Source organism: Nothobranchius furzeri, chromosome 18, assembly GCF_043380555.1.
Source record: "Nothobranchius furzeri strain GRZ-AD chromosome 18, NfurGRZ-RIMD1, whole genome shotgun sequence".
Taxonomy (NCBI): Eukaryota; Metazoa; Chordata; class Actinopteri; order Cyprinodontiformes; family Nothobranchiidae; genus Nothobranchius; species Nothobranchius furzeri.
The window spans coordinates 42,640,856-42,667,002 of NC_091758.1; the positions used below are offsets into that span (position 1 = coordinate 42,640,856).

The 26,147-nt window shown below is 46.1% G+C and overlaps 1 protein-coding gene across 4 annotated transcripts in view; it reads right to left on the reverse strand.

The window, feature by feature from the left end:
- Positions 1–26,147, reverse strand: part of rbks (ribokinase) — a 42,801-nt gene that overhangs the window by 2,791 nt on the left and 13,863 nt on the right. For all 4 annotated transcript variants that reach the window (XM_015975431.3, XM_015975430.3, XM_070547104.1 and 1 more), the window contains 4 exons: positions 26,016–26,078; positions 24,977–25,141; positions 17,571–17,662; positions 12,736–12,924 (listed from right to left, as the gene is read on the reverse strand). In XM_015975431.3, coding sequence (XP_015830917.3) covers positions 12,736–12,924; positions 17,571–17,662; positions 24,977–25,141; positions 26,016–26,078 — 509 coding nt within the window. The remainder of the gene's footprint in view (positions 1–12,735; positions 12,925–17,570; positions 17,663–24,976; positions 25,142–26,015; positions 26,079–26,147) is intronic.

The following is a 26,147-nucleotide window of genomic DNA, read 5'->3' on the forward strand; positions in this document are numbered from 1 at the left end:
TTGGACTGCAGAGATGCTGGAAAGAGTGAGATCAGAGATGAAACATTTCATTTTCATAGGCCTGCTGGATGTTTAAACCCATGGAGTGTTTATGTCTGTCTGGCAGCCGGGCCGGGCCGGGCCACGCTGCAGCCTGGATCTGCTGAAGAGTCCCACTGGTTTGGCTCTGGACCGTCTCCCAGCAAACACGATGATGCCACTGGAGAGGGGGATGGTGCTTGGGAACCGACGATCATAGATGCAGTGGTGGTGAGGACAAAGTGAACAACAGGATTAGATGATGCAAACTAGAAGATCTAGAGCTTTGTTGTCATGACGATACTATTTATTTAACCTTAGACCTCTTATGGTTCCCTCATGGATTAAATCACCTGTTGGCATGTCGGTAATCTCCTGCCAAATCCCAGAGAAAACAACACCTTTTGTCTTTTTCGATCTGCAACAGGGAGGGACTGAACCGGTTCAGTTAAATGACTCAAAAAAATTCTATTTTCAGACAAATATAATTGTTTTTGTCAGCAGAATTTCAAATTGTGGCCTCATTTTTTTGGGTTAATCTTGTAATTAAGAAAGTTTTATTAAGGAGATAAAAGGTTGGCTGCACAGATGTTCAAGCATAGCATAAATGTCATCATCTGTGCCAGTCTCCGACGGTCCGGCTGCTCCAGGTCCTGCTTCAGGCCCAGACTGTTATGAATGCACAGATTTAGATTTAGATTATTAACGTGGTAAAAATCTAAGACGTTGTACTACTAGAAGCAGTAGAGGAGAGCCAGGCTGGGGCCTGCTGCCCAGTTAGAGAGGCACATGTGTAAATAACACCACAAACATTGGCTTTAAGTACCGTATTTTCCGGAGTATAAGTCGCACCAGCCATGAAATGTATAATGAAGAAGAAAGAAACATATATAAGTCACAATTTTTATTATTTTTCTTACAAAATCTGAGACCAAGCGTTTCACATTGCAAGACAAGTACTGGTAACAACAACAGAATAAACAATCAGGGCGCAGCAGCGCGCCACGGTCTCCAGCAGGTGATGGCGGGGCAGGGGAGCTCATTCCTGGTCCGGAGCGGCCCGCAGCAGCGCGCCACGGTCTCCAGCAGGTGATGGCGGGGCAGGGGAGCTCATTCCTGGTCCGGAGCGGCCCGCAGCTGCGCGCCACGGTCTCCAGCAGGTGATGGCGGGGCAGGGGAGCTCATTCCTGGTCCGGAGCGGCCCGCAGCAGCGCGCCATGGTCTCCAGCAGGTGATGGCGGGGCAGGGGAGCTCATTCCTGGTCCGGAGCAGCCCGCAGCAGCGCGGTATACATAATTTGGTATAAACGTCACTTTGGTATATATGTCGCAGGACCAGCCAGACTATGAAAAAAAGTTTGACTTATAGCCCGGAAAATACGATATTTCAGATTTTTGTGTATAATTACAGCAATTCAGTTCCAGTTGCTTTACAAACAACAGCTTCTAATAAGTATGAAAATATAACTCTTTTTCAACTTCAAACAAATGCTTTGGTTCCATAACTCTCTTTGGGGGAAGTTATCACAAAATCAGGACTAATTAATGCATAGGCTCTGCGCTCAGTAGGGGGGCCACAGGGGGGATTCGAGCATTCTGTCAGGGTGACACTGGCCCACCCTAACCCCACAGGAGGCATGGAAGCTCCCTTCACATCTCTAATTAACACACACTTTGATTAAATGCCCAATAATTACTGCCGACATTTGTCCAAATGCTCAGAGATTACAAAGAAGCGCCCATTTTATTATTAAGTTGGTTAAAAACAACAATTCAACGTTAGCATGTGATAAATGGGCTTGTCAGCCTGTTACTGCCGTCTGTTGAACTGGAGATGAAATTACACACAAAAGCTTTACTTTTGCTTTTAAACTGGTTTTAGTGGTTCTTGAGTCAGAAACTTGGGCAACATTACATTCCGCCCTCTGCGGACCAGAAGCTGCTCTTGACAGTTTTGAGGTACGGGAACTCTAGTTGGATGTCTTCACCTGCTTTACAATAATAGCCGTTTACTGTGCCAGTGGCTAATGTAAAGGCTAGCAGTTAGCTATTTTAGTTTGCTAACTGTTAAGTCATTCACTGCCATTGATGACTATAGTCGTCATTTTAAATCCAACCGTTCTAAAGTCGTCATTTTCATTTTTTTTCTGTGTGGGCATCGGAACGAGCCCCCGCACCACGAGAACAAACATCTCAGCTCTGAAGCCGATCTTCATCAGCATACGTCACAAGTTACGTGATCAGGAAGCAGAACATCCATGTGTTAGGAGATCGTTTTGGGCCGCTGCTGTAAAAAAAAAGTGAGGCGTGAACCGAAAAGCTTCTGCTGATCACAATTCAACAACGGATTATGAAAGAATGGATAATGCTCGAAATGCGTGGATTCTTCCTGTTGTAAGAGGCGAGTCTCCCCTTTGTTTTGGTTGATTTGGCGTTGACATCATCCTAGCGCGCAACGTTCTGTCACTCTTAAAAAACAGTAAAAACGGTGAGAAACGCTGGCAGTGAAGGGCTTTACCGATCAGGAAACGGCCAGCAATGATTGAGTTAATAAAAAGTACAAGAAGAAGAATTTAGCCGTTTTAGCGTCATGGCGAAGCCTGGAAGTAAACGTAAGAGAGTAATATCTTTGGAGGAAATACAAAGTCCTAAAACCAGAGTGAACATTGGCGCGGCCTACGCTCATTTTAAGGAGCTGAAGGAGGCCGTGAAACCACAGCGTGTGTCTTTTTACTATGTGGCTAGTTTAGTACTCATTAGATTGTATTAGCATTAGCTCGTTGTTAGCACTAGCAGGTTGTTAATGACAGTTCTGCTTTTAACCAACAGGAACAAGAAGCAGAAACTTAATAAGTGTCGTTTTAAACACGCTGGTGTAGCTGACACAAAAAAAGGGAAATGAACACAGAAAAGTTCCCATTTTTCTCCTTAAAATCTCTAGAAGTTGAGTTTATGTACTTTATTTGTGGTAATTGTCTACAAGCGCCACAATTTTGGGGGGAAGATTGTTTAAAACTCCTAATTAATCTCCATATGAGAAGTCTTTGATGACCCCACAAAAGATCTCCAGCTACCTTTGAATTAAGTAGATGACTAATAGTTTAATTTAAGACAAATCTCATACTGATTATGGATGATTGTCAGACTACGGAATATGATAAACTAACGTAAGAACCAGAAGTCCACTCCACTAGCCTCCATCAGGCATGTCTCCGCTGTAAAGACAAAGTCTCCTTCATCAGGACTGGCATGTGACGCCACTGGATCAACAGAATGAAGCTCAACAAGCGTGACAAGTGCTACCCCCTTCAGCTCGCCGCCGCCGCCCTTGACACACTTTGGTGAAGGTTAGATCTGGGGGCCTGTCAATCAAGTGACACAAGCACTTGCCAAGGATGAGCTGTGATGCTCTTTCTGGTCGTCCTCGTCCGTTGCGTCTCGACCTCCGCTGCCTTTCTCCTGCCTGCTTTTTTGCTGGCGCTCAGACTGAAGTAAAGAATTATGATGGCGCTCGCCTCTGTGGGAAGTCACCACATTACTGAAACGTACTTTGAGAACTTTACTACAGCGGCGTCTGTTTGCACAGAGACACTGTGCAGCAATTACTGTTGCAGGGAGCCGACTTGGGTGGATTTAAGCCGATTTAAAAAGGGACAGCTTACAAAATTCAACACAAGCACATTAATTAGTCACATTATTCCCATTAATCCCCCGATTATTGGGGGGAAAATTATTAGGGAAAAAAAGCCATAAAGTTGGATGTTTTTCATGCCATTCAAGCAAGCTACATCGTGAAACACAGTTCAAAGGTCTAACCCTTTCTGCAGACTCCTACCCTTAAGCTTCCAGAATACAGAAGAATGCAGGGCGCAACGGATTCTGTCAAACAAGCATAAAAAGATAATGATCCTAACTTTTTGACCTGTTGTTGGCACCTCGTCTGCCATAATTCCTAATGTAATGCACCTGCCTAAGAGCTGCGGAGCCTCTGGGCTTTCCACGGACTCTAAGTCCTTACTGAAGTTTGGGACCTAAAGATCCAGAGGGGAGGATCGAGCTTACTACCCTGGAATCTGCCTCCGCATCTCCTGCTCAGGCCACGCAATGGTTTAGTAACAATTTAGCATGCTAGCTAATGTAGCTAGCCTGGCTCTGGCTTCACTTCCTGTTTAGCTAAGAACTTGTGAATCGTGCACAAAGAGAAGTAACTACTATTATTATTATTATTATCCAATTATTTAGAACAGACGATGACTGGATGAGGTTTTTCCAGGATTATACGTTTCGAAACAATTCCTTTTTTAACAGACGTTTTATTTACCGGTAACTATCAGTAAGGGTGAAGAGAATTTCAAGCAACGTGGCAAAAAATGCTCCAGAAAATCTCCTAAATATGTGAGGAACATGTTTGCATGGAGCTGCTCCCGCACACCAGGACTTATTTCGTTGCCTAAAGGTATTGTTTATGGCCAATAATTCTGTCCACCTGCTGGTGGCACTTATTGTATTTATTCCAAACCAGATATTTGATTTCTTTTTTTGTGTATTTCCTAACAAGCCACAATCAGAAGATCACATGAAATTCATCCGACAACTGAATGAAGACACGTTGACGGACAAATCTCCAGAGAAAATGTTGTTCCGAGGATCTTACAGCAGAACAAAAGTGTGCTTTAGCAGCGAAGAACAGCTGAATAGCTCGCACAAACAGAACGAACCGCCACAGCTGCTAGCAAAGACACACACAGAAACAGAAGTTTTAGCAACAGAAGAAGCAAAGAAAGCCAGGGCGCCCACACGCTTTGACTGACAAGAGATCTTTGTGAAATGCGGCGCACGTATGGGCACTCCACGCTGAAGACGGACAATTTATGGAAAATGCAGATTTGAAAAAGAATCTTGTGCACCGGCTGAACCTTTCCAGCCTCCACCGCTCGCCTTCTGTGATCCTGAGTCCTCTTCTTGGTGACAGATGGAGCTACGTTCAGTTAACTCCTGCAGCCTGCTGCTGCTGTCCACGAAAGGCACCCTGGGGAGAATCCAGACCAACTGGAGGGCAGCAATGGCTCACAGTGGCTTCCACGCCTGGAGGCTTCCAGTAATACCCTGACAAGGACGAGTCCGCAGAAGAAACAGGACTCGAAGACCAAAAACATTTAATTGGACCAATTAGGCCCCTTGTCTTTGATCTACCCACATCTATCGCCCTCTTGTACGAACCCTGATCAACACGACCGTGAAGAGGTACGGTCTAACATCTGGACTGATGTTGCATCACGTGCAGTCCATTACACTTTGGTGATGTGGCAGTTTTCTTGCCGACCCTCATTGTGAGGGGTTGAGGAATTTCAGAGCTCCGGAGGTTTTTTTCTTACCTCGGGCTTCCAGGAAGGAATCTGCTCTTACACGCCTCCTCTTATTGGAAACGACTGGGAATAATCGGTCCATCCAGACCCACTGGACTGCTGTAATGTCTGCTTTAAACAGTGCTGTCTACCTTTTGGACCTCCCAGAATAATGGAAAGTCATGCCACCCATGTCCTACTGGAGCTAAGAGGAGCTGAGTGTGTGTTTGTGCACCGTCCATGCAAAAACATCCAAGGCTGTGATCTCAGCAAGGGAAGCCTGAACTCATTTAGAGACAACGGGGATGGGGGAGACCCACAGTAGACGTTTTGCTTCATTATTCATCCAGATTCGTGCCCCTGACTCACGCCATAATTGCTCCTGCTGTGTAAAATGTTATTCAGACAGTTACAGAGGGAGAAGACGATGGAATGGGTTCAGCCAAAAGGAAGTGGAACGGTCTTGTGTCCATATTAACCCACCAGGTTGGATCCTAAAGGCTCAGATAAAAGTCTACTGGAGTTTCTTTCTTAGGTTTTCAGGACGTTTCACAAACCTAAACCAGCAAAAAGCCCTACTTCCTGTCGGACCATGTAGTGCTGAGTGTTGTTGCCGTAGTGTGATGTCATCGGCAGGCGCAGGTCCCTCGTACCTACGCCAAATCTACAAAGGGCTGGTCTGAATTCCCATTATTGCCTTCAAAAAGCTCCAGTTTCCTTCAATTCAGTGGCTCTTGCAAATGTCATTTTCTACATCTTTACACCTCCACAAATATTGCGGTGTGCTGTTAACTTAGCAGAAATAATAAATTCCTGCTAGACTTGAACCCTGAATGAACAGGAAGTGCAGCAGGAAGTGCAGTCTTTTGCTGCTGGTGAAAATAACGATTGTAAATAACCACGTAATGCGACACCGATTTTGGTGTAAAGGTCAATAAAAAATGTGTTGTTATGAAATGAGCAAACTGGAGCCAATTTAAAGTGAATGTGTGTATTTTCCCTGGCGATAGCGGGCAGGACATACCTAAATCATTGCAAGCAGTCTTTTTGTGTTGGAGTAAGACCTTACCAACGGAAGGCCATTAGGGTCAAAACTCCCTGGGAGTGCAACCTCCAGCACCTCAGACCCCCCTTCATCACTGGCAACGAGTGAAGAGGTAAACGTGTAAAACAACGTTTATGAATGGTGAAAGTTTTGTAACCGCTTGCTACAAATTAGTACAGTGATCCCTCGCTACTTCGCGGTTCGTTTATCGCGGATTCACGACTTCGCTGACTTTTTCTTTGGAGCCTTATTCAAGGGAAATTTGCCGATTCGCGGTATTTTTCTGTCATGTTTTGGGGTAAGTGTCTAACCCAAGACATACAGAATCAGACTCGAGATAAACAATAATTTTATTTCTTTAATGACAATATAACAAGATGGCGCCGACTGTTGCGGCTCGCCGTCTGTTGCTTGTAATTGTGGTTTTAGCATTGTTTTTGAGTCACTTTTTAGCTTTTTGTGATCCAATTTTTAAATATGATCGACTCACCCTTCTTGATCTTCGGTTGAGCCCTGGACTCGGGCTACATGATGCTGAGTTCAGGCTGACGTTTGGTCACCTGTTTGACAAGGTCCCGGCGTTCCTGCTGGCTGTCCCGGACCGAGTGGGGCGTAACCCGAGGCGGCGGAGACGGCGTGGAAAACGTGGTGGCGTCCGGGTTAGGATAAGGGCTTTTCGGCGAGATAACAGCGATGGTCGTTTCTTCCAGGACGTACCCCTCTGTGATTTCTCGCCTGGATCCATCCGGGTTCTGCAGCGCCAAAGGCTGGCCCGTGCGCGCGGGAGCTCCCAGCAAGCGCAGCGCACTGGTGGAGTAAATCCGGGAAATCTCCTCTATCCCGTGAGGTCGGGGTTTTGGCGAACCTCGGATCGGCTTCCATCCAGCTCCCTGCCGCAGCTTCGGATTGCTCTACTGAACGTCCGCTCGCTGGGGAACAAGACCGCTATCCTAAAGGATTTTTACACGGATAACGCTGTGAGCCTGTTCTGCATGACGGAGACGTGGGCTCTGCCAGGTGAGATGGCCTCCTTGGTCGAAGTCTGTCCTCCTGACTGTAATGTTGTTAATGAACCGAGACTCTCTGGCCGTGGGGGGGGCTTGCTGTCCCTGTACTGTTCAAATCTCCCACTTAAACCTCTTGCTGGGCTGATGGCTCCAACCAGTTTTGAAGTCTCAGTATTAGAGCTGGGCTTCTCTCCTCCCATCCTCGTTTTACTGTGCTACAGGCCACCAGGATACAATAAGGATTTTATAAATGATTTCTCCAACCTTTTAGCTGATATGCTCCCAAAATATGAACAGGGGATTATTTTGGGTGATTTTAATATCCACGTCTGCTGCCCTCTGAAACCACTGGTGAGGGATTTTATGAATGTTTTAGACTCATTTGGACTACAGCAATTGGTAAATGTCCCCACACATGCGGCTTCTCACACCCTGGATTTGGTTTTATCTTTTGGACTGGATGTGCATGATTTATCTGTGGATCCTGTGGCATTTTCCGACCATGCTGTGATCACGTTCAGCATCTCACGCCTCCTTCCTCCAGCCCGGCGACGGTCTGCTCGTTACTCCAGGCGCTTATCTCCGAGTACGACTTCCAACTTTCTGTCGGTTTTGGACACTGATGCCCTCGCTCCGCCCTTGTCGGTTACCTGCATGGATGTAGATGGCCTTCTGCATCGGTTCAGTGTGACCTGCTCTGCTGCTCTGGACGCTGTTGCCCCTCTGAGACCGAGGCGGAAACAGACAACATCTTACCCTTGGCTGAATGATTACACCCGTAGCCTCAGGCGACAGTGTAGGGTGCTGGAACGGAGGTGGAGGAGAGACAGACTGTCATGCTCTCGGCTGCTCCTGGTTGATGCACTTTCACACTACCAGAGAGCAGTTAGATCTGCTCGTAATAACTATTTTTCTGCTATCATTTCACAGCATCATGGAGACCAGTCCAGGCTGTACAGCACAGTTAACTCCCTGCTACTGTTAAATGAGTCTGATGGTCTAAATCCCACTGTTGCTTTATGCACAGAGCTACAGAGCTTTTTCCTCAACAAGATCCTTGGTATTAGGCTTAGCCTCCAGCCTCAAATACACACTATCCATGTGGAACCGCCGGATCCACCTGCCTTCTCAGACTTTGCTCCAGTTCAGCTTGCTGACTTGATGAAACTGATTAGCTCCATGAAGCCAGCTGGCTCTTCGGTGGACTGCCTCCCAGCTAAATTGGTACGTGACTCGGTGTCTGCGCTGAGCCCGGCACTCATGAACATTTTTAACATTAGCCTCAGCACTGGAGTGTTCCCTAAGGTTTTTAAAGATGCGGTTGTTCAGCCGATATTGAAAAAACCTGGTTTGGATCCCTCCACTTATGAGAACTTTCGCCCGATATCGAAAGTCCCGTTTCTCTCGAAGGTCCTTGAGAAAATTGTGCATGGCCAGATCTCTGCCCATATGAATAGCAACTCGTTGCTGGATGTATTTCAGTCAGCTTTTAGACCAAACCATAGCACAGAGTCTGCTTTGATTAGGGTGCTAAATGACATTCTGGTGGCATCTGACTCTGGGTCTAGGGTACTGCTGCTCCAGCTGGACCTTTCAGCGGCTTTTGATACGGTCGATCACCAAATTTTACTGAATCGGCTTAGGTCTTGGGTTGGGGTGACGGGGGTGGCGCTTAAATGGTTCCGCTCCTACCTATCAAACCGTACCATCTCTGTACAGATTGGTGACTGTGCATCCTCCAGTCTTCCACTGCCTTGGGGGGTGCCGCAAGGTTCCGTTCTTGGGCCATTGCTGTTTTCAATCTACCTTCTGCCTCTGGGCAATATCCTGAATCAGCATGGCCTGAGCTACCACATCTACGCAGATGACTGTCAGCTATACGTGGAAATGGACGAGAAAAATGCGGGCTCGAAATTGGCTGCATGTATGGATGACGTGAAGGGCTGGCTGGCATCCAACTTCTTAAAACTGAATGAAAAGAAGTCTGAGTTTATTGTTTTTGACCCCCGCAACCACCATGGCTCTCACCCTGTTTGTGACCTTTTAACCCTTAACCCCAAACAGTGTGTGACGAGTCTCGGGGTCAAGCTGGATGCTGGACTCACAATGGCCCCACAGATAAACTCTGTAGTGAGGTCGTGTTTTTATCAGCTTCGCCGCCTTACTCACCTCAGACGAATCCTGAAACGGAGGCATTTGGAGTCAGTCATTCATGCATTCATTACCTCTCGCCTGGACTATGCAAACGCCCTCCTCGTTGGTGTTCCGGACTCTGCCCTGAATCGGCTGCAGGTTGTTCAGAATGCTGCTGCCAGGTTCTTGACGGGTACACACCGACGTAGCCACATTACACCTGTCCTGGCACATCTTCACTGGCTCCCTGTCATTTTCAGAGTGCAGTTTAAGTTACTGACTTTTGTTTTTAAAGCGCTCAGTGACCTGGCACCTTCCTACCTCTCTGCCCTTCTCACTCCATATGTGCCCACCCGCTCGTTGAGGTCGGCTGACCTTTTGCTGCTGCACACGCCGCGGATGAGGCTCAAATCGCGGGGTGAACGAGCATTTGTCCATGCTGCCCCAAAGCTATGGAACTCATTGCCCATTGGAGTTCGGCAGGCTCCATCTCTGGCGGTTTTTAAATCTCGTTTAAAGACCCACTTTTACACTTTGGCTTTTAGACAGTGACTCGTTTTAGTGTTTTATTGTGTCATTGTTTTAATGTGTTCTTATTATTCATGTTTTCTCTGCTTTTAATTGAGATTTTATCCTTAGTTTTAGCTCCTTGTAATGGGTGTGTTTTGTTTTAGCCTGTGCAGCACTTTGGGCAGCTCCCATGCTGCATTTTAAATGTGCTATATAAATAAACTATGCTATGCTATGCTATGCTATGCTATGCTATGAGGAGAACTGAGGGCGCGCTGGTGATCCAGCGGAGGGCAAACCCGGAAGCGGCAACGGCAGCGAACCGGTGAGTATCCAGAAGTCTCCAAGACGGGAGCGAATCCGGAGGAGAAGCGAGTCTGAAGGTAGGCATCAAAACACAACAAGTTCAGATTAAAACGAGTTCCAAAAGTTACTAGACAAGACGAGGTTTCAAAGTTACTATGGGCTAGGAGCTAGAGACTACCAGGCAGTAGTTAATCATCCGGCGTCGTATCTGGATAACCGTCCTCCTTTTAAAGCCGTCCCGCTGATCAGGCTGATGAGGATCAGCTGCGCTCAAATTCCTGGTTTTTTTTCATCAATTTCATCATAAAATGCACTTTTTGTAATAAAACTATAAAAAAACCAAGTAAAAAAATTTTTTCTATGTAAAGGGAGGGTTTTAAAAGTCTGAATACTGAATACGTACCTGTTAAATAAATACTGTAAATATGGTGTCCCTACTTCGCGGATTTTCACCTATCGCGGCCAGGTCTGGAACGCATCTACCGCGATAAACGAGGGATCACTGTAAATGCATTTTGTCCTCACATGCTCCCGTAGAAGGAAATAAAGGAAATAAGGCATCACCCATGAACTTTAGACCCAATTTCTATGGTTATATGTTACAAAGCCGCCAATATTTTTCGATGGATAATCCCAGAGATTTACGATAAAAAGTTTAAGTTTGTTTTGAAAGGTAAACGTTTTTATAGCTGTTGGCTTGACTTCCTTTTCATTCACTCACTCAGACACGCTTTCCATGGCAGGTGAGATAAAACCTCCACCATGTAACTAAAAAAGAAGCTGAGCAGTGGTTTGGTCAGCAAGAGGAAGCCATCCTTTTACAACAACTCAGATCTGCTACCAAGAAAGTGACAGAAAAACATCAAGAGGCTTTCATCGCCTGGAGGAGTCACTGGGAACCACTTTTTTAAACGTCTTCAGTGGAAAAAAAGAAAAGAAAGATCTTTACTGGAAGAGGGATTATGATGTCCAAAACAGTTAAACACAACAGGATTTATGGGCCCATCAAAGAACTGCAGAGAACACAGCTTTCTGCTGACTACGCAGGCCAAAGAGGTGAGTCATGGAAGTGGGAGGCGGGGGAGGGGGGCAGCATGAGGTTTGTGGGTAAGGACTTTTGGACGTTATCAGGAAGGAGTGAAGACAAGAAGGGCTGAGAAGGAACAGACTCCACGAAATCCTGACCTGAGCTTTTAAAGAAAGAGAAGCTGCTGCTTCTGTTTGCTCTTCAGACTATTTACAGAAGTTTCATAACATCTCATTTGAGCTGGGTGTGCAGCTGATTCCACATGCCTGTAATGGGTGAACTCCAGTTACAGGAAATGACTGCACAATAAAAGTCCCAGAGGAAAGGATTAAGCATGAAAAACCATTACACAAACAATTAAACCTCTCCAGGTTCGACTGAAGTGAAGACGTGATTAACACCACTGCGCGGTGACGTGTTTGGCTGCAGCTACACAAACCCCACTAAAGACCTCTGTGGCAGGAAACATCGAGCCCAGGCTTGTGTGACGAAAACAATCCGCAGAGGCCGTCGCTGAATGACTCAACTCTTTGAGATTAGAATCGGTAAGAGGAAGCAGACGGTGGCGGCCGCATCCAAGCTTAACGCCACCAGAGCGGCAGATCAGCACAGGCAGGGGGATCGTGTGAAGCTGAAGATTTCCTCAGCTGCGGATGTGCAGGGCACAAAAATCCTTTCTGGTTTAATTACACAACTACAGGAAGGGTGATATACCAAATATTCCATTAAAATGTTCCTTTCCGAACGTGGAAAGTGCTCGTTTCAGCTCATCGACACGCCCTATTACTGAGATGAAAAACCCCAAAATACCACTTCTGTAAGAGAAATAACCTGGGCAGACTCTACTAGAGCATCCCTTTGTGCTGCTAAAACAATAAAGTTACACAAATATAAACAAGGCTGGAAAAACAGCAGAATGGGGAATTCGGCGAGTCCGAGGACAAAAGTACTTCACAGGTAAAAGAATCAAACAGAGACATGAAAAAAACCTCGAACACCGGAGGACTCAGCAAGGTGACGCTGGGAAATTTATGCTCGGAAATCCAGCCGAGAATGATTTTGACACAACATTGTGCTTTTGTTGTGACGAAAAGAAAGAAACTAAAAGTTAAACGTGTGCAAAAACTTTCTGGTAGTTATTAGAGAAAATAAGAAGAACTTTAGATTTTGCTGTTCTGCTGAATTTTCTCCATTAAGATTTGAGTTAATGCCTTAAAACCACCTGATGATCGCTGCTCACCTGTCAGCTTCAGATCTGATGTCACTAGCTTAGCCTAGCGGCTAATGCGTTGCTCTTTGGGATTTGTTACTGGTTAGTAGTGAACTGATGATCGGTGGTTCTTACTGTCGTGTCCACTGCTGCGACTGCCGTAGATGGAACGTGTGTTGAAGTTTTCTCCTGTGCCTTGAGCACCACGCAGCCTTGAGGTCCTAAAGTGAGAATGACCGCCCCGCAGCCTCGACTGAGCAGCTCCTGAGAGGCGCGGTGGGCTCCCTCCACGTTATTAACCGAGAAGCCAGTTAGCAGCTCTGCCTGCAAGGACAGGTGAGTAAAGTTAGTCATCTCTGGGTCAAAAAGACGAGTTAATCAGAGTTGAGGAACTAGTGTGGGTTACCGGAGGGGTAAAAATATGCTGTGTTTAAAACGTGGTTCATCAAACTTTTGTCTTTTTAATGAACAAAGGTAAAAAAAAATACCCCAACTGTCTGTGTCCGAGTGTCTTTAAATAGCTCACTGCTGTGTGTTGCCAGCTCTAACATGACTCAGCGGACCGCGGTCAGACGGACTCGTGAAGCACGCTCAGCCTGTGGCAGATTCTTACAGAGAAGATCCTCAGGCTGATGCTTCATCTGGTGAGACGGCGACACGGCAGGACTTTACCGCTGATGCTCAGAGCCACAGTTACAGTTGAACTTCCTGTTTGACATCACCTTTTTCTATTCTGGCTATATCTGGTTTTGTTTCACGCGAAACTCCAACACCGTCTAGAATGGTTTAGAGTTACTTTCCTGAGTTCAGCAGCAAGAAAGCTTCTGAAAAACAAAGAAAAGTGGTCCGCTTTTAAATCACAGCTAACTGTTTTTATTTACGCCGCTTTTAAAATCAAAAACAGGTCATTAGAAGCTTCGGGTTCAGCTTCATACATCTTGAATTAGAATTTTACTCTGGTTTCTTTTATCATTTATGGTATTTTGGTATTTATTTAGGTATCATTTATCATCTACCGAAGCTAAATTCTTTGTAAATGTAATTTTACTTGGCCAATAAATCTGAAATCTGAAATCATTAATTATCATTTTAATGTTTGGGTGTTTTTGATGATATGTCTTGTTTTACATCCTTTTTACAGTTTTTGCCTTATTTTATCGTGATAGTGTAACACACCGTGGCCCACCGGACAGGTAGTGGAAGGTGTTAAAAGAAATAAAATGATGATGATGATGAAATACGAAGGTTGTCACAAAAAAAGGAACTGAAACTCCCCCTAGTGGCTGGTTGCAGTATAACATTTATGCCATGACTCCTTCTTGTAAAAGAAAACCTGAATTAAAACCCAAAACTATAAAAAGTCTTGATCTAGATTAGCCTCAAAGGAGCCAGTCTTAACATTTTCTTGTAGTTTGTGCTTTTCAGCAGAAGTTCACCAAAGTTTTTGTTTGTAGGTCCAACGTGCTCATTTGTCTTGTGTTCTCGTCAAGACTTTTCAGAAAAGGTGGTTTTTGTTTTCTTTTACCCGCGTGTGTTTTAACGCGTGCGCCACATTTTGGCATCGGCGGACCTCAGGTGGACATCAAAGATGGTTCCTCTGCCTATAAAAGCACTTCAGCGGAGTCTGTGGGCTGAGGATCAAAGAGCGCCTGCACCATGTCACTTTTAAACCTCCCTTTCGCTCCTCCTAGCTCTGAGCAGCAGCACGGCACCGCGAGAGACGGTTAACACCTGCACATGGAGCGTGCCAGCTCCAGGATCACCTGGGGAAGGTGGGGGGTGACGACGGGCAGTCTACATCCGTTCAGGACCACCACCTTCCTTGCACCCATCCAACCCGTGTTCGAGTGTCAGCGCGAGTCATGATCCGTTCAAAAATAAAACGCGGAGTGTTTAAGAGCCCGCAGCCAACTCTGAAGCTAAAAGAGAAAAAGAGCCGTTTTGTTAGTCATCAGCTTCTCACCAGGGCAGGGAATCAATCTACCTCCCTGTGTGTTCAGAAACACGAGGAGAATTACTCCTCTCCTGCTATGTGTGTGTGTGTGTGTGTGTGTGTGTGTGTGTTCGCCACAAATACACGCAGAAAAACATTTTAAGGCATATGCAGTACAAACCTGTTAACAGTGTGGGTGTATTTCTAAAAAAAGAGTTTATTTGTGTATAAAAGATGTCCACACATGTATTTTTTATAAACATGTTTTTCTTTTCTTTACCAGCTCAGTGGCTAGTGGTAGACTGACCGTCCTGAGACCGGGAGATCGGGGTTCAAGTCCTGGTCGGGCCATACCAAAGACTTGAAAAAAAAAGGGGCCCGACACCTCCCTGCTTGACACTCAGCAATAAGGGGTTGGATTGGGGGGGTTTAACCACCAAATGGTTCCCAAGCACGGCCGTGTCTGCAGCTCACCGCTCCCCAGAGGATGGGTCAAATGCGGAGAACAAATTTTTGGGGCAGCAGCAGCTCAACAGGTTAAGCGGGTTGGCCAGTAATCGGAAGGTTGCAGGTTCAATCCCGGCTCTGGACAGAGAATTCTGCTGTTGTGTCCTTGGGCAAGACACTTAACCCATCTGTCAGTGCGCGTAGCTCATCACCATCAGTGTGTGTGAACGGATGAATGATGCACTGTAGTGTAAAGCGCGATAGAGTCCTTACGCTGAGCGGCGCTATACAAGTGCGGGTCATTTATCATTTATCACCATTCTTCTGGCTTCTAAAGTGCTGCTAGGGGTTTATTTGGTTTGGTTGCTGTATTTGCTAGTTTGAATTTGCAGTTATCCGTTTTCTGTTCTTTATTTTTACTGACGTATTGTTAATGTTAAACGGTATTTTAGTGTTGTGAAATATGTCGTATGGTCAGATTCTTGCCACTGCCCCTACCTTCTGTTGCCTTCATATGTTTTATTACGAACTGTAAGTACAGCAGGAATGTGACTTATTCATCTTCTTCTCCTCACAGCTCAAGACTAATACCGGTCCCTGGGTGGGACATTTTTAGGCTCTTTCAACACTTCACACACTCCGTAACAACAAACGTGACAGAGCCTCCATGACCTGACAATCAGAAAAAGAAGACTTGTTGTGCTTTTCGTCGACTCTCCCTTTCATGCTCCCACACCTGCGACGCCACCCCGACACCCAGCACCCCCACGTCTAATAAAAATTCTCAGGTAAACTGTCATCCACTTCTTCCCCAGGATGTGTGTGTGTGTGTGTGTGAGTGTGTGTGTGTGAGTGATTGACTCAGCCACAGAGCACATCTGCCCTGTTGTTTTTTCTACCATTCCCATCCATCCCTGCCCCCTGCTGCTCGTCTGTCACCGCCTGACAGTCAGCTCTCAGGGCGTCTTGACATACTTTTTGTCTTCTTCGTAGCAGAGTTCATATGGATGAATAAAATGCTGATGTATCAGCAGGGGTCATGACCCAGGTTGTGTGTCTGAGATCAAGTTAAAGAGCAAGTCACCCCCAAATCAACTTATTTTTTCTGATAAACTATATAAATTATGTGTCTAGTCGTGCTGCAGACGCGTGTCGTCGTAGTTTTGCACTTTAGTGCATTTTAGTTCAAATGTACATTTTCTGCCTAAAACTGTCAGTGTTGCGCCGTTGTCAGGTAAAAACTCTGCACTGCATTAAAATTTAAATCTGCCATCGCTATTGGCTAAGAGGTACCCTAGAACGTCAGCTGGTACCATATGATGTCACAATGTCATTGTGTGTGTGTGTGTGTGTGTGTGTGTGTGTGTGTGTGAATTTGTTAGCGGCTCTGCTCTCTCAGTCTGCTATGCAACAGCATTTATTGCATTTTTCAAACAGGAAGTGGGAGTGGAGTAATACTCTGGTAGGGGGTGACTTGCTCTTTAAACTCTAGTGCGAAAGAACATTTTTTATAAAGACCTAAAATTCATTGACGGAAAATAGTAACAAAGGTGATCTCCCCAACATCGCTTCAAGTATTTGGAATATGTATTTTCATCTATTAGCTACTAACTCCTCTAACTTATCTGAATATCTGTAATACGGACTGAGTCTGAGTCGTTGAGTTCAGTAGGCTCTGACTGACCTGACGGGGTGGCTGGATGGGTGCTGAGGGTCTCTGTAGACCAGCTGTTGGGAACCTTTAGGATATTTATTCTACCAGTCACTGTCCCAGGCCACTGCCATCATAATCCCACTGACTAAAACAACCACAGCCTCCTACAGCCATCCTCATGAAGTGAGAAACTGGAGCAGTCATATAACCACCAGCCCACCAGCAGACCCGAACCCACACCAGTTCGCCAGCGCGAACAGATCTGCTGAGGACGCTCCAACTAGCCCTGCTTGCAACTCTGACCCACCTGAAGCAGCAGGGGACCTACGGCAGACTTCTATTTGTGGATTACACCTCAGCGTTCAAACCCGTCCTCCCACGGAGGCGAGTGTCCAAGCTGTCAGAAGCAGGACTTCCACCATCCACCAGGTCAGATAGGGCTCCCACATCTCCACAGCTCTCAGCTGCAGCACCGCTTCCCCACAGGGCCGCCTGCTCCTCTACACTCCGAACACACTCCTACTCACCCCAGCAACAACATCATAAAACTTTCACATAACACCACCGTGGTCGGAATAACGACTCGGGAGGACGGAGAACAGAGAGGAGGTGCACAGTCAGTAGCCTGCAGCAAGTTTTTAACTGAATTTTATTTGTTTATTAATTTTTTAAAATTTATTTATGGTGTTATTAAACAGCTGTTTTGGATTATTAGTCCTGCCTGCAGTCACCAAAGATAACACGAACGAGGCAGACTTGTAGGCAGTGCTATCAGTTAGCATGTAGGTATTTAGCGTGGACGACTCTCGGTTGGCTGAGCTAATAAAGACCAGCAAACACAACAAAGTCCCTGAGATTTTGGGCTAAAATCACCTTTTTCCTTTCAGCAGTGAATCATAATAATCTGGTACTCATTAAAAAAAAATCAATATTCACCTCTGACTCGTTACAGCAAAACACATCAGAGACCTTGTAGAAATTATAATCCAAGTCCGGGATGGCCGGCGCGGGGTTGAAAACCGTCTTCACTGCAACGAGAAACAATCCAAACAAAACAGTGTTAGTGATCCATTAATCCTCCGGTCACCCACCTGTTACCTGGATTCAGCTTAAGAGCAACTTTAATGACTCTAAAACAATAAAACGTTTTGTGATTATGAGGCATTTCTCTCCTCCGAAGACCTGGCCACGTGTTAAATACATTTTCAGTGAGAACAAAGGGTGTGTGAGGTCGAGAGGTTCCGACTAGACATAGTCGGACTCACCTCAACGCATGGCTCTGGCTCCGGAACCAGTTTCCCTGAGAGGGGTTGGACTTTCTACCACTCTGGAGTTGCTCCCACTGAGAGGCGCCGAGCAGGGGTGGGCATACTAGTTGCCCCCCATCTTGGTGCCTGTACGTTGGGGTTTACCCCGGTGAATGAGAGGGTAGCCTCCCTCCGCCTACGTGTGGGGGGACGGGTTCTGACTGTGGTCTGTGCTTATGCACCAAACTATAGTTCAGACTACCCACCCTTTATGGAGACCTTGGAGGGGGTGCTGGAGAGCACTCCTTCCGGTGACTCCCTCGTTCTGCTGGGGGACTTTAACGCTCACGTGGGCAACGACAGTGAGACCTGGAGAGGTGTGGTTGGGAGGAACGGCCCCCCTGATCTGAATTCGAGTGTTTTGTTATTGGACTTCTGTGCCAGTCATGGATCGTCCATAATGAAAACCACGTTCAGACATAAAGGTGTCCATATGTGCTCTTGGCACCAGGATACCTTAGGCCGCAGCTCGATGATCGACTTTGTTGTTGTTTCGTCTGACCTGCGGCCGCATGTCTTGGACACTCGGGTGAAGAGAGGGGCGGAGCTGTCAACTGACCACTACCTGGTGGTGAGTTGGCTCAGGTGGTGGGGGAGGATGCCGGTCAGACCAGGCAGGCCCAAACGTATCGCGAGGGTCTGCTGGGAACGTCTGGCAGAGTCTCCTGTCAGAAGGAGCTTCAATTCCCACCTCCGACAGAACTTCCAAAATGTTCCAGGGGAGGCGGGGGCACTGAGTCTGAATGGACCCTGTTCCGTGTCTCCATTGTTGAGGAGGCCGACCGGAGCTGTGGTCGCAGGATCGTCGGTGCCTGTCATGGTGGCAACCCCCGAACCCGCTGGTGGGATGAGATACTGTCAAGCTGAAGAAAGAGTCCTATCAGGTCTTTTTGGCCTTTGGTCAGAATAACGGTCATTCAGGAGGGGCTCGGAGTAGACCCGCTGCTCCTCCACATCAAGAGGAGCCAGTTGAGGTGGCTCGGGCATCTGGTCAGGATGCCTCCTGGACGCCTCCCTGGTGAGGTTTTCTGGACACGTCCAGCCAGGAGGAGACCTAAAGGTAGACCCAGGACACGGTGGAGGGACTATGTCTCTCACCTGGCCAGGGAACGCCTTGGGATTCCCCCGGAGGAGCTGGCCCAAGTGGCTGGGGAGAGGGAAGTCTGGGCCTCTCGCCGTAGGCTACTGCCCCCGCGACCCGACTCTGGATAAGCGGATGAAAATGGATGGATGGGAGGTCCATTAGCTGCTACTGAAAAGCTCCTTTTAAACAATTAAAGCAGCATTCAGCATCTTTACCAGGTGTGTGAGAGAAGAAGCTTCAACATGAAGGGAGCAGATGTATAAATTTATGTGCGTGCGTGTGTGTGTGTGGGCGTGATGAGTTGTGACCCTCTCATGTGCGTTAAAAGAACCAGAGTGTGTGTCAGAAGTAATCCTCTGGATGTGTTGCAGATCATTGTCTGATGCATATTCATGAGCGGAGAGCATTAATGCATCTAATACCGTGGTTTCTGTGTAGGGCGAGGATAAGCCCAGCTCGACGAAGCGATTAATTCTGATATCTGTGTGTACAAAATAAAACCCCGCGCCAGCGTCTGAGCGAAATCAGCGTCGTAGGTGACATCAAAGTCTGCTGTGCAGAAATGTGAGTGTGTGTTTGCGTGGGCTTGCCTGAGAGCAGATGCGTGGGTTTGCGCCGGGCTTTGGCCACCTGGCACTTTGAGGTGGATGCTCAGCGGCTGGCATGTAAAAGTGGAAATGTCTGCTTTCCAACACACATGAAATGTTTCTACGTGAAGAGCTCAGAACACACAGCAGACGTGGCTCTTCCTGTTTCAACCCAGTTTCGGTCACTTCGGCGAGAACTGGCTTTTTGAAAAGTGCGTGCGCTTCTTTATGAGCACATAATCGAATCAAGGAACAATCTAGTTTGTAAATGTCCAGACTTAAACAGGTTTTCCTCAAGACTGGGCCAGAGTCTAGATAAATCAGTGTCCACTTGAACCACGTTTCCCCAGACACAGCAGAATTCATCTCAGACATGGATAACAGCCCACGTTTTCATATCAGTCCATACAATCTTGTGAGGAAATTCCTTATTTATTTCAGCCGGTGGCAAATATTTAAACTCTGTGTATTAAATTGTGTTAAAGTCCAGTCAGACATTTATTTTTCTGATGTTTACAACTAAAGTAAACACGAATCAGAAAGCAACCACAGAGACTCAGTCCTGTTGCTGCTGGACTCATCATCATCACCGTGTGTGTGTGTTCACGGTTAGAACAGCTGGAGCGTGTTCCTGCGATGTTCAGGCTGAGACCTTCACACACGACCCGAACGCGGACAACATTCCAGGAAGGAGCCTTATCGATAACCACACAAGCGCAGCGTGGGTGAAATCCTCGATGAGAACCTGCCTCGCCGTCATGACGGAGCGGTGACTCTGCACGCGTCTGTCTCAGGTGGCTCTGTTTTTCCTTCCAGGTGTTGGTGAAGCGCACAAAAGCACGCTCACAGCTGTTGGGACAGATGCAGCAATGCTGGGATGTGTGCTCCCTGAGTCACGTCTGGAACAGCAGTGTGTGTGTGTGTGTGTGTGTGTGTGTGTGTGTGTGTGTGTGTGTGTGTGTTCATGGCTCTGGGCTGTTTTGCTCTGGCTGGTTCAGAGTCACATGAGCTGAGAGAGCAGCCGGAGGAGTTTCAGGGAGCAGAACCGTCCAGCTGTTTGCTGATGTGGTCGATTTAGGAGAGGTGGACAGAAAACAAGGCCGGAGAGAAAATGCACGACACACACACACACACACACACACACACACACACAAAGGAGATGAGTTACCAGTGAGGACTGGCAGGCTTTAAGGGGCTCTGATATGATCCGGTGAGAGAAATGATCGCTGCATGTCACAGGAAAAAATCTACACAAACCCACTTTTTACTTTGATCATTTCTACGAACTTCTCAGTGTTAAAAGGCAACATTGATGCCGACTTCCACCTCAAATAATGGCCAGAATGAAAGGAAAACTTCTATCAAGACTTTCTAAGAGCTGGCATCCACAGCACATGTTGCTCGACGGTGACATTTGCGTAATTTGAGTGTGGCTTCACCCCCGCATTATTAAACCCATTAACACTCGTTCCCTTCAGAGGACTCAATCCACGCAATGCTCTGGTGCGGCGATGTTGAGGTGGCATCGCTGCCAAACGTCGCCTTGCATCTCTCCTGGCACCTCATGCCAAGCTGACGCCCGTGGCATGGTTGACACGGAGAGGAGGGGGCTGGAGGAACGAGGGTGGCGCTCGGAGAGGCCATCTGGGTATCCCATCTGCAACACGGCGATGGCTGCGACTCTCTGGCTCTGGCAGCCTGCAGCGAGCGATTATGGACGACAGGCCCTGACGACAGGGGCGAGCGGCTCCCTAGACGTCTTGAGTGACGCGGAGCTGCTGCTAATAATAGACGATTGGCTCCGTTAACCAGTTATGAACGATAGGTGGAGGGATGAAAATGGGGAAAGGGGAGGGTGATGATCCTGGTGCTGAATAATTTCCTGACTGATGTGAAACCTCAGCACCAGAAGTGACCAGAAATCTGCATGAAAATCTAAATTTCTTCAGATATGTCACGTTTGAGCCAGGAGGAGGTCAGGACCCGAGATGCGGAAACCCAGAACGACACAAGGCAGGAGCGTAGTAGAACATAAAATCCTTTTGTTGGGAGTCGATGTCCAAAAATCCAAGAAGGGGCAGGAAGCCAAGCCTAAGGTCAGTAACCCGACTGGCAAAAACAAAAAGCTCTTTGATGAGCTAAACCTAGAGTTTCACGAGGAGAAACAGAACAACACTGACAACGACAACGGGCCGACAAACGCTGAGAGACACAGACGGGGCTAGGTGACAGGAGACGAGGAGCAGGTGCGTGGGGAACTGGGCACAGGTGAAACTAATGAACTGAGGGAAGAAGCAGAAATAAGCAGGAGCTACTAAAATATCCTGAACTTTAAACACCGTAGAACAAAGACTAACGATAAATAAACTAATGATAAGTGAAGTGACTAAAGGGGAACCTGGAGGGGGCTGGGGACCAAAAGGGGGGCACAGAAGATTAGGGGGCACATGAGGGGAACCTGGAGGGGGCTGGGGACCACCAGGACACAGAACATGACAAAAAAATCTAAGTTACAAGAGCAAATGTGAAGCGAATATGAAGTCAGTATTAAACTATAAATAGTTTAGATGGTTGCGTCTTTCTTTCTGTAAAATCAGTCTCGGAAAGTGTGAATGGAATTGTGACTAGGGATGCAACGATGCCGCATTTTCCCAAACCGATACTTGGATCTGAGTACTCGCCGATACCGATACTTCTACCACACACACAAAATGCAATGATTTGGAATACAGATTTCATTTTCTTCTCTGCTTTCCACAGGAAAAGACTGTGAGGTAGATAAAAAGTAAAATATATGAATAGAAATCATCACAAAACTAAAATATTAGGTGAACAGAAATGACAAGTTACAGGGAAGCCATTTTCAAGCAACTACAATGGTATCGGTTCCCGGTATCAGTTAACTTTCACCGATACCGATACTGGTATCGGTGCCAATACCAGCATCGGTATCGGTGCATCCCTAATTGTGAGCGGGTCTTATGACTGCATGAATGAGTCATTATTATGTGTTCACATACAGACTAACCCACTGAAGCAAGTCCCTCAGCTGCTACTCATCATTTGTTTACACTCAGTATTTTAAAAACACAGGAGTAAAGCTACCCTCAGTAACTGACTAATGTGGGCATTTCGAAAGTAAAAGGGACTGAAAGAGTTTATAATAACAAACAATCGGGCATATTTTCTGACAAGGTCTCTCATAATAGCTCAAAACACCAGATTAAGACATTTGATCTGTGACTGTTGCAGCCACAGAGCGAGTGTACATCTTATAGCTGCTAAACAAACACGGGCTGTGCCCTCTTGCAGCCCCTAGCAGCATGGCTACAAATTAGGTGTTGAGTTGGATCAGAGCAAGAAGGCTGCTGGTTCAAAACCCTGCTGCGTGGGTTCCTCCCACAGGCCAAAAGCAAGCATGTCAAGTGAAATCGCTGCACTGCTGTATCAGAAACAGTACAACACTTTGGATTCAAGAATCTGCTAAATAACGAACATTAGACGTAGAAAAGAGTCCAGAAACTAAAACTTCTAACGGAAGTCGTGTGTTTAGTGTTTTAAACAGATGTTGCTTTTTCTGGTTTACCTTGATTTTTCTAAATTAGCTAACCGGTATTTAAAATTAAAACATCTCATCGTAAAGTTCACTGATGACCTTTGGGGGCTCACTCCATAACACCAACGTTTCCAACGAACTCTTATTTAGCTAAATGATCCCAAATGTTCCCGCACGCGCTCTGATGGCATCGCTGGGTTTCATGTTGCATAAGCGTGTGGAAGAATGACGAGTTTGGGCCTTAAGATCAGAGGTGGAAAGTAACGAATTACATTTACTCACGTTACTGTAATTGAGTAGCTTTTTTGTATATTTATACTTTTTAAGTAGTTTTAAAAATCTGTACTTTTACTTGAGTGAGTTTTTAAGAAAGAATTGTAATTAGCTACATTTTAAATCATATCCGTTACCGAGTAAAACTAAATTATAGGCTTAATAAATTAAAAATATTATGTGTAGCAGCGTCGGAACGGAAAGAGACACGTGCATGAGCATCGCGTCTAAACCGTGGGGGGGGGTGTATACTTTTGCTTAAAGAGCAAGTCACTCCAAATCACCATTTTTTTTCTGATAAACTACATAAATGAGTGTCTGATAGTGCTGCAGACATGTTTAGTCAATAATTTGGCACTTTAGTGCATCTTAGTTAAAATTTAAATATTCTAACTAAAACTGTCAGTGTTGCACCGTTGTCAGGTAAAAACTCAGCACTGCATTAGAATTTAAATCTGCCGCCACTATTGGCTAAGAGGTACACTATGATGTTAGATGGTACATTATGATGTCACAATGTCATGAGTGTGTGTATTTGTTGGTGGCTCCGCCCTCTCGGTCTGCTAGGCAACAGCATTTGTTGCATTTTTCAAACAGGAAGTGGGAGTGGAGTAAGAATCTGGTAGGGGTTGACTTGCTCTTTAAAGACATCAGTTCAGTCGATCAACTCGCTGTGTACCTCCTCTCTCCCTCCTCTCCTGCGGGTTGGAACCCGCACCTTCGCGCACCGGTGTGAACTGGCGTTGTGATTTAGCACAACTTAGATGTAGCCATCCTTACGCTGACAAAAATGTAACTGAGTAACTTTTACCTTGAGTACGTTTTGTTTATGATACTTTTTACTTTTACTTGAGTAAAAATTTAGGCAAGTACTTTTACTCGTACTTGAGTAAAAAATTATCAAAGTGTTGGTACTCGTACTTAAGTAGGACATTTTAGTACTCTTTCCACCTCTGCTTAAGATGCATATTTTCCCCCCCAGTCAAGTTTCAAGGATCGCTCCTCATCCTCTGGTCCAAAACCGACCACTTGTGGTTGGTTTCCAAGGCCGGAGGAGGCTCAGCGTGGTCGTCAGTGAGGATTACACCAGAAGCAGCGTACATACTCACAACTGAGAACACAGATGGCCCACTGAGCAGCAGATTATAGCGCATTAGCTGTTAACTTTTGCTCCTCTTCCTCAGCATGAATCCACAACAACCACTGCCTTAGTGGGACTGGTTTAGATAAAACATCCTAAAATCAGATTCTTGGCTAAACCTTTTAAAAAACAAACATTTTTATTGTGCATCTGAATAAATATCTCTAAAAGTGATCAAACACAGAGCTAACTGAACCTTTAAAGACCACAGCTGGGGAAACCAAACACAGCTAATGATGCTGAAATGTGACCATCTGCTCTGTGACATTAACTGGAAAAGTTGGCTTCCAGTTTATTTTAAACTTTTATTAAATCTTTTCTAATAAACGACACAATTTCTAACTTCAGATTGAACTCCAAACGTGACGACGGCTCTGCACGGACGCTGACTGACCTTTGTTGTCGCGAGCCATTTGTAGAGCCTGGAGGGAAGTCTGTGGATTGATCTCCAGCTGACACACCAACACTTTAGCTTTTCGGATGGCCGGGAGAGCTTTCTGCAGCTCGTCTCCACCCAGCAGCATGTTGGCACCGGCCACAATCACAATGGCATTCTCACCTGCTCGTAGACACACAAAAGGACAGGCGAGGACACAAAGGTGGCTTCAAAAAGCGCGAGTCTCCATTAAAAGTCTTCAGAACATGAAGCTTCACAACTGTGATGATGAAAATGTTTTATGACTTTTCATTAGCCGAGGATTCACCGCCCAAACAGCTGATCTTTGTTTTAAAACCCAAGTTATTTTAAACCAGATTAAAACCAGATGTAACCTATGCAAGTGTTTCCCGTTCAGACTGCGTTTGATCCTCGTGTGTTCTTCCACTCCAAGTCAGATGCAACTCAAGCAACGCTGAACTGGTGTCAAAGACCCACGACCAGTGATAGAAGCGACAGCAAAGAACGTCAACTCTAATCTGGAGAAGTTAGGGTTAATCACAACTAAATCCAACAAATCTAACATGAACAATAAAGATTAAAGCCTTTAAATTTTTATTTTCTTAAAAAGAAAGCATTCAGTTCCAACCTAGGCTTGAGCTAAAACTGGGGCTTTTTTTTGTTGCTTCAAACGTTGCTGCATAAAATAAGATGCAAAAAGAAAAATGCATGAATCTGAGCTGTGTGTGTGTGTGTGTGTGTGTGTGTGTGTGTGTGTGTGTGTGTGTGTGTCCACTGATTTCAATCTCTTGAAAAGTGGCTACTTAAGCGTAGCATACATGGGTCTATTGTGTGTGTGTGTGTGTGTGTGTGTGTGTGTGTGTGTGTGTGTGTGTGTGTGTGTGTGTGTGTGTGTGTGTGTGTGTTCCAGTAGAAAAAGGCCGTGCTGATGGCCTACAGGTACTCTTGGCTGTGCATGCATGAAATCATCTATACGACTCAAAAGAGCTTTTTGGATCTCAGCAGGGCGGCGTGGGTCGGCGGTGTGAGCATTTACCTGCATCGTTGACGGTGATTGAAGCGGCTCCTGTGGCTGCATCAGAAGTCTGCCATACAAAGTCTGCAGCAGAGAGAAAACGGGGTAGAAACGTTGAAAGCACACGTCCCAAAACTTTAAGAAACAATGAAT